We start from the raw sequence: 15,301 nt of genomic DNA on the forward strand, positions 1-15,301 counted from the left end.
AATAATAATAATAATAATAATAATAATAATAATAATAATAATAATAATAATAATTTATTTATACCCCGCCCATTAGGCTGGGCTTCCCCAGCCGCTCTGGGCAGCTTCCAACAAAATATTAAACATTAAAAGCTTCCCTAAACAGGGTTGCCTTCAGATGTCTTCTAAAACTCTGGTAGTTGTTCTCTTTGACATCTGGTGGGAGGGTGTTCCACAGGGCAGGTGCCACTACCGCCCTCTGCCTGGTTCCCTGTAACTTGGCTTTTAAATTTTTTTAAGTTGCTTTGAGTTCATCTTTATTTTATTCTTTTTTAAAAAATGAATAACTTTAATTAATAAAGCCCTTCACAACTTGAGACCAGTTTACCTACAAGGTCATCTTACCCCAAATGTTCCCACTTGGCCACTTCGATTGGCAGATTTGGCACTACTATTGCCTTCATCCCTTCTTGGAACATCAGGCCAGTGTTGGGAACAGAATGCTGGAATAGGTTCTAATGCACGCAACTGGCTGTATTTCAAATATGAGCACTGGCTACCATCTACTGTAAAGCTAAAGGTAAAGGAACCCCTGACCATTAGGTCCAGTCGCAGACAACTCTGGGGTTGCGGCGCTCATCTCGCTTTATTGGCCTTGGGAGCCGGTGTACAACTTCCAGGTCATGTGGCCAGCATCACTAAGCCACTTCCGGCAAACCAGAGCAGCACATGGAAACGCCGTTAACCTTCCCGCCACAGTGGTACTTATTTATCTACTTGCACTTTGATGTGCTTTCAAACTGCTAGGTTGGCAGGAGCAGGGACCGAGCAACAGGAGCTCACCCCATCACAGGGATTCAAACCACTGACCTTCTGATCTGCAAGCCCTAGGCTCTATGGTTTAACCCACAGCGCCACCTGCATCCCAATCACCATCTACTGTAGTTCTCCCTAAATAAGGAGTTGCCAAGGTGTCGCCTTCCAAATGGGTGACACTCAGTTCGAAGAGCATGAGGCTCCTAATCTCTGGGTTGTGGGTTGAAGCCCTGTGTTGGGCAAAAGATTCCTGCATTGTGGTCCCTTCCAACCCTACAATTCCACGAATCTATAAAATGCTCTTGAGCTACAGCTCCCAGCAGCTGTTATGGCCAACAGTCAGGTACAATGGGAATTGGAGTCCAACAGCATCTTGAGTGCTCCGCGTTGTGCTATCTCCATCCTGCACTACCTGACAAAGTATTTCAGACCTAGTTCTTAGCTACATTGTTCTAAAATTTGCGATTCAAACCAGCATAGTCCCCCACACCCCACATGCTCCCTGAAGTGGCTTTGCTTGCTGATGTGAACATATTTTCTTTCCACCCCCCCCCAAAAAAAATTGCTTCCTTTTTGAATGGCACGAACAACATTTTAATTGTCGTGTCTACTGGCAAACGAGAACGGTTTATCAGCAACCGCACATGGGTAGGAGCAATAATAGTTCTGTGTGGCAAGCACTGCCTTTGCTGTAGCTTACGGAATTCCAAACGCTGTAATCATATTAATGCATGACCATTTGGGATTCAACTATTACAGGAAGGAGGCGAAGCAATGCTTTGAAAAGCTGTTCCTTTCCCTCCCCAACCCCCAAGATAGGGAAAAACCCTTGGGTAGCGTATAATACTCCAGAAGCTGAATAAACACACAACTGATTTCTGTAGGACAAGCAGCCAGATAACACTGTGAGTACATCATATTAGTATCGGTCCCAGCAGAGGAGGGTCCGTGTTCCAGAAAATTATATTGGGGGAAATGCCCAAACCATACGTTGTGAGGGATGACAAACAACGTAAACAGAAAGAAATTCCATGCCCTGTCAAAGATACTTACTGCAAATCCTTTTGCTGAAGCATGCTATTAAACTTGCAGAGAATGGTGGTGGGGTTTGTGGATTTTTTTATAGTAGATTTGCATATGCTTGTTCCTTTCTCCAGTGGCTGGAATATGTAAAAATATTCCCTAGTTCTTTTTTTATTTTGAAAACTGTAGGTTTCTATCTCTCCCTCCTTCTCTTTCTCTTTTCATAATGCTGCACTCTTTAAGCGGATGGGGAGGGGAGCAGCGAGGAGGAAAAATGTCCCATATGTAATAGCAGGATTTTGCCACAGGGTGGTACACCATGCATATTTAACTGAAGAGTTTTGTAATTCATCTGACAGTCTAGTTAGGCTCCCTCTGCCAGCCGCAGTCCACCAGTAATAGGAACAATCTGGAGGCATCAAAAATAACTTGATTTCTGCCAAAGGCTTGCATCTTCTAAAATAAGAAACAAGGACTCCCTTTGCAGAATAATGTTTCATTTACAGCAGCACAAATGGAAAGCTCGGTCTTAACTAGTGCTAAGCTTATAAGGAAGGTGGGTTATTGTTGTTTTGACAAAGCTTTTGTTGAGGGACTAAAATTAAAACTGCTGATATTGCAATCACACCACAAATGTGTGGTGTGACCATATTTGGATTGTTGTGTATAGTTTTGGTCACCTCACCTCCAAAAGGATATTGTAGGATGTGGGGAAAGGGTCAGAAAAGAGTGAAATTGAATGTTCTGATTCATTCCTCAGTTTCTTAGTCATTCTGCCAGGGGTCACCAACATGGTACTAGTGGGTTCCAACATCAACTTCGTTGGATTGGTCAAGTTGTTCGGATGCCTGATTATCCTCTTCCAAAACAACTACCCTATTCCAAACTTAAAAATGGAAAGCACCATGCTGGTGGGCAGCAAAAGAGGTTTAAAGACTCTCTCAAGGCAAATCTTTAAAAGTATAGTCTAAACACCGACAACTGGGAAACACTGGCCTGTGAGTGCTCCAGTTGGAGAACAACCTTTACCAAAGGCCTCATGGACTTTGAAGATGCTCAAACTCAGGACAAAAAAGAGAAATGTGCTAAGAGGAAGGCATGTTTGGGAATCCCTCACAGTGATCAACTCCCGCCCGGAAACCAATGTCCCCACTGTGGAAGGAGGTGTGGATTCAGAATTGGCCTCCACAGTCACTTACGGACTCAGTGCTAAGATCATGTTCATGGAAGACAATCTTACTTGGCCATGAGTCATCGCCAGAAAAGAATAATAATAATTGTGGGTTCCACTCTGCCTGCTCCTATGGTGCCCATGAAAGATCTAAGCAAAGATTCCCTCAAAAAAACCCACAGTGAGAGGCTATTTCTTCTTCCTGCTCATCTCCTATTTGTTCAGCTGCTCATACACCGAAAACATTCCTGTAAATATGCCCACATTTCACAAAATGCCAGGATTGGGCACCCACCTTCCTCTCTGTTCTGAGCACAGAAGAGCTTCTCTCTGTGGGCGACTGCCAGCCAGCATGGTGAAGGTTGATGTAAGTGCCTTTTACTCATGGATCAGGTGCAGGGGCGTAGGAAGGGGTGTGGTGAGGGTGGCACCATGCATAGCTTGCCCTGCTGCCCTGGGTGCATGGCATGGCCACCACTCTGGGCACCCATGCGGCTAACTCCATCCTTTCACAAGGGCTGCACTGGTTGGTTGAAAAGGCGGTGGTTTGTTGGGGGAGGAGTCTTTGGGGTTGCCACAAATCATGCTTCTTGACTGTTGGATGACCAGTTGGTCCCCAACTCCTAACTTGGGAGAGGGAAGGAGTTTGCTCTCTGAAATCCTTTCCGCTTAGCCTGGCAAGGTTGAGCTTCCTATAGGGACAGAGCCACAGCAAAGAGAGACAACAGATCCCCAGGAGAGGGCAAAAAAGCCCTTGATTCCGGAACTTATTTTGCATCCAGAGGCGCACACTCTCCAGGATGCAGTGAGTGGATCCGGGCTGGATCAGCACTTTAGATGTGGTTGAGAAAGAAAGACGAAGTGGGCATGGCCGACCAGTTGGTGTTAAAAAAGGATAGAACTTTTTTTATGCACGCTACAACAGCAGCAAGAATACTTATTGCAAAGTATTGGAAGATGCAAGACTTGTCCACTTTGGAAGAATGGCAGATGAAGCTGATTGACTGTATGGGACTGGCGGAAATGACTGGCAGAATCCGTGACCAGGGAGAAGAGTCGGCAGAAGAAGATTGGAAAAAATTTAAGGACTATTTACAAAAATACTGTAAAATTAAGGAATGTTGAATGATGTTGGATTGAAATTAAGTGGTTTCTAGCTGTAATGGTACAAAGGAATATGATAAAATGGTTTTCTTTTTATAAGTAAGAATTTAAGGTTATAATAACCTAAGATGTTGGAGAGAAAATAAGGTGTTTTCTTGTTTTTCTTTTTTTTTTAAAAGCTGTAATGCTTTGAGATATGGATTTGCTGGACAAATAATTTGAACTGGATATGCAAGAAGGGGAGGTATGAGGAGGTCAGGGAAATATGTTATGAGAAAATAAGTTGTGAAATTTATGTGTTTTTAACTTTTTTATGTTTGCTTTTTTCTTTTTGTTTGCAAAAAATTGGAAACTTTAATAAATATCTTTTTAAAAAAATTAAAAAAAGAGAAAGAAAGACGAAGGAAGAGGATGAGCTTGTTTTGTTTTGCCGTGGGAACAGAAGGTGGCAGCATGGAGTAAGGCAGCAAGAAGGGGCTTGGGCAGGTGGGCAGGGAAATGGGAGAGCGGGGCCACGGCCTTCGTATTCCCAGAGACTCCATTTCACCGGAGACAGGGAGTTCTTTCCGGCGCTGGGCAAGGTCTCCAAAGAGATCACATGCAACCCAGCAAATGGGGCGTGTATAGGGTGTTGCTGCATCTCTGCCTTTCTTTGGCTGCTGTAGGGATGATTGCTGGGTCTGGAGGGAGGACACTCCCCACCTGCAGGCAGCCTCAGTCTGCCTGCATGCATGACCTTGGGGTGTGGGGCACACTCCCCCTCACAGACAAAGCCGCAGCTGTTTGAACATCGTGCCCTCTGTCTAACCTTTTGCGGTCTCAGTAGTCTGCGGTGCCCTGTCTGTAACCTTTGTCTCTGAGACCTTTTGTCTCCTTCGTCATACACTGTGCAAGGGGAAAATGACGCAGTGGAAACAGGTGCCAAAATGACTTTGTACCACCCCACGATCTCAGGACTGGAAGATGTGTAAAGGTCACAGCCCAAAATGTGTCTGCCTGGGTTTGCATATTTGTGTCAATAAAAGGAGCCTCCACAGAGCTGGCTAGCAGCTTGCTTGCAGCTCACCTGTGCGCAGCTCACCTGCATTATCAACTCCTGCCTCATGTCCGTCACTTCAGGCTATGAACCCATTTAAAGTGCACACACCCCAAGAATCCTGTGAGGTGTCTCTTCCAAGCCTACCCTGAGCTGTCGATGTGTGTGGGGAGGGTGTGACAAAAAATAAATAAAATTGTGCCGGGTACCACCTGACCTTGCTACGTATCTGATCAGGTGAAAGAAGTGACCGAACTATTGTGCAGCCTCCTTTTCTGTGTTTTGAGCTGTGGCAGTCATTACGCCATTCCCCCAGAGCAGCCATTGTGTGACTGGCACCCATGGCATCCTCAACATTCCAAACGTGACCACTGGGCTGGAGAAGGTTGCCAAACCCTGTTGTGCATGTTGGTTCTCTGAGATGTAAACCAGGGCCTTCCCACCCATTCCCTTAACATTAGCCTTCACAACACAACACAGTAGTGGTAGCTGCTGCTACATCACACTGCTAGTTTCTCACCTGCCAATCAGTATCAAGACCCTCAGCAGTTTTGATGTTGTCTGTGAAGGAAAAGGGAATCCCTGTTCTAACCAAATAGGTCAATGAATGGGCCTACCTCTCTCACACGATCTGCCCAGATAGCCTGTACCGGAACAATCACAGACGTATCTATTCCAGCCGTCCCTGCAAGCTCCACTGTTCCTGCAGGGATTACTCAAGCACGGCTTTGCTGTTTCTCTCGAACACGAGGGTTTCACCCCAGAGGTGCTCTGGATTTCTGCCATTTGGCGGATGTCTTTGCTTTGGCCATCGATAAACAGGTCCCGAATGCAGCCCACATAACCATAATTGAGAAGCGCTGTCCAGACCTCTGTTGGAAAGACGAGGCCTGCTTTGTTTTCCGGCAAGCCTCCAAGGTACAAGTCGTCATCTAGGTCCAAGATCTCACTCTCTCCAGGTGCAGTATATGGCGTACGCATAGTGTTGACGGAAATGGTACCTGTTTAGGAATAAAACACAAGGTGTTCAGGTTTTTTTCCTCATCAATGGAGAAAAAAAATGCACAACTTTCACTAACAACCTTCTTCTATCCCTTCATTAATTGCATTTATATCCCACTTTTAGGACAGAACCATGCTCCCAACATGACTTTTAATCACAGAAGGAACAAGGATTACAAGAAAATAAAAAAAAGGTTTAATAACAGTGCACACTTTTCAAAAGAACTCACATATGGAGAAAATGGAGCCTTCTTAATTCATCGTTATAGCAATCAATTAAAAGGAATTTGCATTAAAGATGAATGCATTGTATAAAGTTTTCCCGTTCATGTTTGTTTGCTTATAAAACTAGACCTGAAATTGGGCATATCTGATGATCCAGAGTGGTGATACCATGCCTTTACACTCCATGCCATTTCTTTGGGAAAAATAACACACAGAGGAATGGCTGAGTCTCCTGCTTCAATCAATGGATCGGGGAATATCAATCAACTAATGACTGAATGTGTGAATGCAATTTCAAGAAATGGAAACGAAACAAATGGAACTCTTTAAAAAGTAGAAAAATAAAATAAAAAGGGTTTCTTGCACACCCCTAGAATCATAGAATCATAGAGTTGGAATAGACCACAAGGGCCATCGAGTCCACCCCCCTGCCCTACAACCTGCGAAAACAGCAGTGGCACAGAAGGGTACAACTGCATATATAAAACAAGGGTAACTGATATACATTTCAAGCGAGCCAAGGAGGTTTTCACCCTCCTCCTGTGCACAGAGAGGAAAAGGATTAACCTGACCTCTCTAGGAGAGGTTCTTCCAAAGAATGTTTCACTGTGGAGAAGACTCTGAATCCATTAGCCACCATTTGCATCTTGGGTGGTGGGTCTGCCCATAACAAGTCCATTATGGCAGATTTAAGTCCTGAAGCATCAGAGGACTACCCGGCGGCAGTCCAAGCCCTGCCCACCAGGGTCTCTTTAAGCCTGGAACAGCCAAGGCAGGACCTGTGGAGCCCACACCCACGGATGAGCCAGATCCTTCTACACCAGGCACCTGCATCTAGTAGCAGCTGTGTAGGGCTCCATTGTCCCCTTGGCATCGCAACACTTCAGGTCATTGCCCGAGAGGAAGAGGTGGAGGTGTGGAAAGCTTGGAGCATTGTGGTACATGGCAGCACAGCCACTCTGACGCTTCTGCCACTACACAGCACACAACACAACACTAAGCCTCCCTGCCATCCTACCTGTTGTTAATGCCTGCACCCTCATGCCAACCTGGCAATTTTGCAGGTAACACACCTGGAAGAACTCTCAGAAATGGGAAGTCCACTGACCAGTTTCTCAAAAGGGGATGTGAGAAGAGCCTGACCCTGGGAGGTGCAACATGGTGTCAGATGCATAAAGCGTTCAGTTTACCCTGAGTTGCTTGCTTGTAGCTGTCCATGGTACTGCAACCACTAGCCTGTCTTGCTCCCTATCCCCATCCTGCCCCTTTGCCCAATCGTGGGATCCTTGAGAGCAGGCCAGGCCAGGCCAGGCCAACAGAGCAGCAAGAAAGGGAATGGCTGATCGCCACATGTAAAGCACAGCTTGAAAACAGTGTAAATATTAAATAAACACTAACATACACGCAAGACTGGGTATTCATCTGCTCTGTGTAAGCACATTTCCATAATGCATCTGTTCTGTGCTTGGGGGTACACTATGATCAATATTGCATGGTTCAGCTATAAGGCACTGGTGGACGGACAGTCTTTGCTTTCGATTGCCTTTTGGCTCCTTTCATTTAAAATTTATAACCCTGCCTGCTCATCCTACAGACTAGGCACACATGACAACAGATTAAAAATATAAAAAAGACATCAAAATTTTAAACCACATCCACACTTTGCTTATCATGTGCACAGTTTAAACAATGTTGTTGCCAGTTAAAACATGCTTCCTAAAAGCATAGCTTCCTGCCTGTACTAGAACCAAATATGTTTGCAAGACCTCACAAGACCTAAGATTAGATCACAAATTACTAAAAACAGGGCTATCAGCTGCTACTAGCAACAGTGGTTAGGTTCGACACCCACTGCTGGAGGCAATATGCTTCTGAGCACCAGTTGCTAGGATTCACAAGTAGAACGAGTGCTCTTGTGTTCAGGTCCTGCTCTTGTGTTTGCCACAGGCATCTTGGCTGGCCACTGTGAGAACAGAATGCAGGAGCAGACGGACCACTGGCCTGATCCAGCAGGGTCTTCTTTTGTTCCTATCATTCTGCTAAGCCAAAGCACCACAAAGCTCAGTTCTAAGGTCCTGCAAACTGCCAAGCTGCCACGGCAAAACATTAAATCATATAATTCTAGAGTCCCAGGTTTCACATTTTAATTAACTCTGAATTGGCGACTCAGCTTCTTGCCAGCAGACTATGACAGATCAGCATTATTTACAAAGGAGAGGGAAATGTAAAGGGCAGGCAGAAGGTCTTAGATATCCTTGGTTTTCAGAAGCATGGTTTTCCTTCACAAGTACATCCAATTAAATATTTTCTTCCAGTGTTTAAACAGGGATGTTTAACCTTTGATGTTATGAAACATGCAGTGCCAGGTGGAGCCTCTGATCTAATTTACCGTTGATCCACACACTGCCCATATGGCCTGAACCATATATGTTCTTTGTATGTTCTTATATGCAACTTTTTCACACACTCCCTGGGGAATGCTGTACATTTTGCACTCATGTAACATCTGCTTTTTTATATGTTGCTAAGAAAGCGCAGAGAGATAAAATGAAAACAAAGCAGCCTTTCCCACAACATATTGTGCATGCTGCGGACTGCAGAACACAAAAATATACTACAGTTTTCAGGGAGGAAAAAAACCTTAAGATGCCCAGGAACTGGACCTGACAGAGTAAACATTCTGCTATGCAGTGGCTTTCCTTCTGAACAGGATCTGTTTCCCCTCTATGAAAGATCCCATGGGATTCAAACCCATAATCCTCTCAGCACAGATCTAGCAAACCTGCATGGTCTAAACCAGGGGTTGTCAACCTGGTCCCTACCACCCACTAGTGGGTGATTCAGGATTCAGGATTCTAGGTGGGGGCGGTAGGGGGTTTTATGGCAAAAGCTGAATCCTCCATCCATTAAGCACTGGTAAGAAAATGTTACCATCAAGAAAGATGCATTAGTGGGTGGTAGGTATAAAAAGGTTGACTAGCCCTGGTTTAAACTAAAGATGGGGAACCCTATTGCTATGCCACATCCTTCACGGGCCCTGCCTTCCCTCATGTCACCTTCCTTGAGAGTTTTTTGCCTGTCTGGAATGTGTCCTTCAACTCTAGTAATAGTCCTTGATTGCTTGGATGGATGTTAGAGAGAAATGTGTGTCAAAAGTAGCTTCACTGCATGAAGGTAACATTCACATGGCTCACTCCACCTACTTTAATCTGTGGCCTTGTCCACCACTGTGTATCCTCCAACATGCCAGAATGAAAATAGGGACTCTGGCCTGGGCTTTGAGGTGCAGCTTCTTCTCCCATTCCAGATTCCTCTGGCAGGCACCCAGCTCTGCCTCCAGCACAGACACAGGGTCACCACCTCCATGTCTTGTGGTCCTGGGGCTTCGGCCATCCTTCAGCTTCCAGTGCCCCTCCCTCCCGGTGCCTACTCCTACTCCCAGGCCAGGACAGGGACTCAGATACAGCAACCGACTGACTGAGGAGCAGCAAAATGGCGGAAACATTTTTGTAGGGACTTTCTTAGGACCCAGATCTTGTTTTTATAAAAACAGGAAGTGGTGCCATATTGAGTGGGCAAGGCGGAGGGAGTGGGAGGCATGTTCTGCCCGGACACTGAGATCCATCACCGAGGGCCTTCTGGTGGTTCCCTCACTGTGAGAAGCCAAGTTACAGGGAACCAGGCAGAGGGCCTTCTCGGTAGTGGCACCTGCCCTGTGGAACACGCTCCCACCAGATGTCAAAACGAAAAACAACTACCAAACTTTTAGAAGACATCTAAAGGCAGCCCTGTTTAGGGAAGCTTTTAATGTTTGATGCATTACTGTATTTTAATATTTTGTTGGAAGCCGCCCAGAGTGGCTGGGGAAGCCCAGCCAGATGGGCGGAGTATAAATAATAAATTATTATTATTATATGTGTTAGAGGAATGTGTGGATCTGAACTTCCAGTAACTCGCTGAAACACTGCTGAAGGGCCACTTCAGAATTCGTGACTCTGTCTAAATCATTGAGCAATGCTTCCTCAAGCCAAACACTTGTATGACAGCAGGGGCCTTGAACCTGCAGTGGGAGCCCACTTGCTTCTGTCTCCCTCTGGTAGCTCAGCCATGCTGGCTACATCCCTTGCACAAAACACCTCTCCAGAGGTGTCTTTGGATTCTATGGGACAGATATGACCAAGCAGTTGCACTAGTGGAAGCCAGCACTGCTAACACAGTGGAGCTTCCACTTTTCCTCTTTTGTGCTCCCCATCAGCTCTTGGTGGGGGTCAGGCGAACCCCTAGAACAGCACACAGGGGAGAAGAGGGGATACCATCCCCACCAGGCAAGCAGAAATGTTTTTGCTGACAGAATAAGCATAATCTCATGACATTGCATTCCCTCCCTAGGACTTTCTACTCTAAGAGGCGTGTAGCTAGCCTGGAAACCACCCAAAGGGTTGTTTATCCCTAGAAAGCAAGGGCAATCCATTAAACGTCTTTCGTTACTTAAAACTGCAGTGAATAACTGCAGCGACTCCTAGATGGCATAAGGGATGGTGGGGAGGGGGACACGCTCCACCCCAGTGGCTTGAAATGGATATCTGCAAAGTGCTGCTCCGAGTGAGAGTGTGATTACTCTAAACCTCTAATTATATACTCCGGAGACAGGCATGTGCCTTTTCCTACCCCTGTAATTTCCAGCGCTTATACTGGAACTCTGACTTTAATTCAAAATCTCAATGACTCCTTAGCCCTTAAATGCTGGCTTAGCCGCGAAAAACCGCTGATACAATCTGGTTTACACTGCCATGCACAACTGGAGTTTGACAATAATAATAACTTTCCCCTCCTGTTCCGATGTGTAACGGTAGTTTTCCGAAAGGGGGTGAACGGTAGCTGGTTTAGGGGGAAAACCCTTGCATGGTTGTTTCTCCAATATGCCCACGAGATTAACTAAACATTCAAATGACATGCCAGCCCCACAACACCGTTATTAATGCAGACGTGGCGTGTTGCAAAACCCGCAGAGAGCAAAATGCCTTTGCAGTTTGCTTTTGCTGGGATTCCAGCCGCCTTCCTTTGCCTCCTCCCTCTGCTTTCACTGCAAGGTTGGTAGTACTGCAACAGCAGAACATTTCCCATAGGTATGTGTTAATGAGCATCTTGAATCATGTTCATTATCTCAGCAATTTAGTTTTCAAAAGTCTCCTTACTACAGCCAAGACATCCCTGCCTAAATGTACTTCTGAAGCTCCTCTCGTCGGTTGTGATCTGTTTCAAAAGCAGAGATAGGAGACAGGGCTCAGCTGCCACACCCCTCCCCCTTATTCTCTGTACTTATTCTCTTTATTAAGCACTGCTGCAAAATTCTCTAAACTGCTGATCTGCAAATGGAGGATTCTTCCTAGTGGTTTGAATTTGGCCCAGATGAACTACCTAGCGGTAAACAAATACAAGACATCTGTATGAAATTGCTCTATGATAAACATGCACAATAGGGACACAGGTGGCACTGTGGGTTAAACCACAGAGCCTAGGACTTGCCAATCAGAAGGCCGGCAGTTCGAATCCCCGCAATGGGGTGAGCTCCCGTTGCTCGGTCCCTGCTCCTGCCAACCTAGCAGTTCGAAAGCATGAAGTGCAAGTAGATAAATAGGTACCGCTCTGGCGGGAAGGTAAATGGTGTTTCCGTGCGCTGCTCTGGTTCGCCAGAAGTGGCTTAGTCATGCTGGCCACATGACCCGGAAGCTGTACGCCGGCTCCCTCCGCCAATAAAGCGAGATGAGCACCGCAACCCCAGAGTCATCCGCGACTGGACCTAATGGTCAGGGGTCCCTTTACCTTTACCTAAACATGCACAGCTCCTGTCTGGTATGCAGTGTTAGATCTTAGCGGTATTTGGGTTTTTCTATTTATTCGCCTGTGCCACCACAACGTTTAGGCCAGAGATTCTGGGCACCTCAGTTGAAGAAGGATATTGACAAGTGTGGAGAGGAGGGCAACTGAGAAGATCAAGGGTCTGGAAACCAAGTCTTATGAGGAGAGGTTGAAGGAGCTGGGCATGTTTAGCCTGGAGAAGAGGAGACTGAGAGGTGATACGATAGCCATCTGGATATCTGGAAGATGGAGAAAGCTTGTTTTCTGCTTCTCCCAAGGGTAGGTTCTGATCCGATGGATTCACGTTACAAGACATGAGATTCCAACTAAACATCAGGAAGAACTTTCTGACATGAAGAGACAGTGGAATGGACCACCTTGAAAGGTGGTGGGTGCTGCATCCTTGGAGGTTTTAATCTCCATGGTCATCTCTCTGGGATTCTGTAGCTGCGATTCCTGCATTACAGGGGGCTGGACTAGATGATGATGATGATGATGATGATGATGATGATGATAATAATAATAATAATAATAATAATAATAATAATAATAATAATAAATAATAATAATAATAATAATTCATTATTTATACCCTGCCCATCTGGCTGGGCCTCCCCAGCCACTCTGGGCGGCCTCCAACAAAATATTAAAATCAAACATTAAAAGCTTCCCTAAACAGGGCTGCCTTCAGATGATTTCTAAAAGTCTGGTAGTTGTTGTTCTCTTTGACATCTGGTGGGAGGGCGTTTCACAGGGCGGGCGCCACTACCAAAAAGGCCCTCTGCCTGGTTCTGTGTAACTTGGCTTCTTGCAGTGAGGGAACCACTAGAAGGCCTTTGGCGCTGGACCTCAGTGTCCGGGCAGAACGATGGGGGTGGAGACGCTCCTTCAGATATACTGGACCGAGGCCGTTTAGGGCTTTAAAGGTCAGCACCAAAACTTTGAACTGTGCTCCGAAACGTACTGGGAGCCAGTGTAGGTCTTTCAAGACCAATGACCCTTGGGGTCCCTTTCAACTCTACAATTCTGTGATGTGGAACCTCAGGCTGGGGGTTGAATATGGCCTTCCAGCCCTCTTTATATGACCGTCAGAAGTCTCTCCAGGCCATACCCATCACTGGCCATGCTTCACACCGTTTTTTTCTTGGATGGATTATGTCCTTGGAAAAGTTCACTTTTGCTACTTTGCACACTTTTGCCTCTGACTCTTCCGAACCCTGACATCTACTCCTTGGAATGTTTTCAGAAAAGAATGCAGCCATCAACTGAAAATATTTATTGCCCCTGATGATTTAATCACGTAGTCCAATCTGACTGGCTATGCAAACTATGACACAGTCATGTGATTGTGATTCCTACACTGCAGGGGGTTGGACTAGATTACCCTCAGAATCCATTCTAACCTTACAATGAGCGCTTTTTTCAGCTGGAACTGAGTAGAACTCAGTTCCAGCGCCTTTCAAGTGGCCGCCATTGCCATTGTAAGAGAACAAGGGAAGAGTTCATGGTGAGTTCCAGTATTTCTTTTTCTAGAAAAATAGCACTGCCTACAATTCTATGATTCTGTTTTCACTATGGACTCTACAGCTGAGGACCATGCAATGAGGACACTTGTTTTCAAAAGGGGGGGGGGGGAATGGCACTCAAGCAGATCACGGGAACTGTAAATAGGCAAGGGAAAATGAGCAGATGAACAGGTTTTTTGCTTTGTTTAAGAACCTTTCATCCTCCAAAAAGCGGCAGCTTTCAGATCAAAAATAGCAAACTTCATGAACATTTGGAACAACTCTGGTGTTGCCCTTCTGGGGACCTGCAGCAACAGTGGTGATGTAAGAAACCAAGTTACAGACTTGGAGCTTCTGACATTGCCTGAGTGGTATCAGACTGAGCAATTCTGCACCAGTTTGAGTGCCCTGAGGTGACATTTAAAGGTTGCCGAAGAATATTCAGCTGTTCTCTGAGTTATTCTAGTATTGAAGTAAATAAGATTTAAGTGTTTGGCTAAAATGGATCAAATTTCAAGCAGAAGACTCTTCATCCTGTAACGTGGAACAATATTACAAATTACTGGAATGGTCAGAAAGACGGAAACGATTGCAAAATGGGGAGGGGGGAATAATTCAACATGCTTGCTGACCTAGCAACCAAGAGTTAAGGAAATTAAGAAATCTTATTTAGACATGTCACAGCTTTTTCTTATCTATGGGCACCACTCCGTAGTGGATTTTCAGGCTAGCTAGAGATATGCAAGAGTAAAACGTCACAAGAGACACAGCACGTAGATCAGCAAGAAACAGATTGGTAATTCATAACAGGGTTCAGGAAAGTGCGCAGTTAGGTGCAAACATTGAGCCTGCAACAGCTCTTGTGGATACTCTTAACTGAAGCCTGACAAATTTCAGAAAAGTAGCTGTGTTTGTTCATTTTGCTGTAAAAGACTAAATAAATTTTTGGACGTTACTAACACTAGGGTGTGATGGCCCAAACTTCCCTTAGTCTTTTTCAGCAAAAGCAGAACTAATACAAAACCAAAGTTTAGTGTTGCATACTGTAATTCTTCTTCCATCCCTTGTTAAACCTAACCTTGGTTTCTATGTAAGGTGAGTGGAGTGAAACAACCCTGTGGTTTGGTTGAAAGAAGTCATGCCAGGAGATGGCAAAGGGAGAAGCAAGTTTATGCATGCAACACTAAACTATGGTTTAGATCTAAGATTGCCAGGGTGCTTTAAAGAATATTGGCTCTTTCCCACAACACCTCATGCCATAACATCCTTTTAAAAAACAGTCTTTAAAGGCACTATAATGTAAGGGTACCAGATTTTTTTTCCGTTAATCTGGGAACACTTTAAATAAATAAATACTACATGTTTGGGATGTTGATGCTTCAGTGATGGCGGTGAAAGAGGGGCGGCTGCTGCCTTGACCTCAACCACCATGTTTCCCCTTCCTCCGAGGCTCTTATCTCCTTTCTCCATGAGCCTGGGCAGCCCTTGAGTTGTTGGTTCTTTGGTGGTGGGTCAGGCATTGAAGGTGGAGAAGGAGGGCCAAGAGTAGCAGCGAGGCTCAGGCAGCGTGATGCCTCCCCA

At 45.4% G+C, this 15,301-nt stretch overlaps 1 protein-coding gene across 29 annotated transcripts in view; it reads right to left on the minus strand.

The window, feature by feature from the left end:
• NRXN1 (neurexin 1) overlaps positions 1-15,301 on the minus strand; it is a 1,024,248-nt gene that overhangs the window by 539,152 nt on the left and 469,795 nt on the right. For all 29 annotated transcript variants that reach the window (XM_081188376.1, XM_081188372.1, XM_081188367.1 and 26 more), the window contains one exon: positions 5,747-6,130. In XM_081188376.1, the coding sequence (XP_081044502.1) occupies positions 5,747-6,130 (384 nt within the window). The remainder of the gene's footprint in view (positions 1-5,746; positions 6,131-15,301) is intronic.

This window comes from Podarcis bocagei (genome assembly GCF_964188305.1).
Source record: "Podarcis bocagei genome assembly, chromosome: 3".
Taxonomy (NCBI): Eukaryota; Metazoa; Chordata; class Lepidosauria; order Squamata; family Lacertidae; genus Podarcis; species Podarcis bocagei.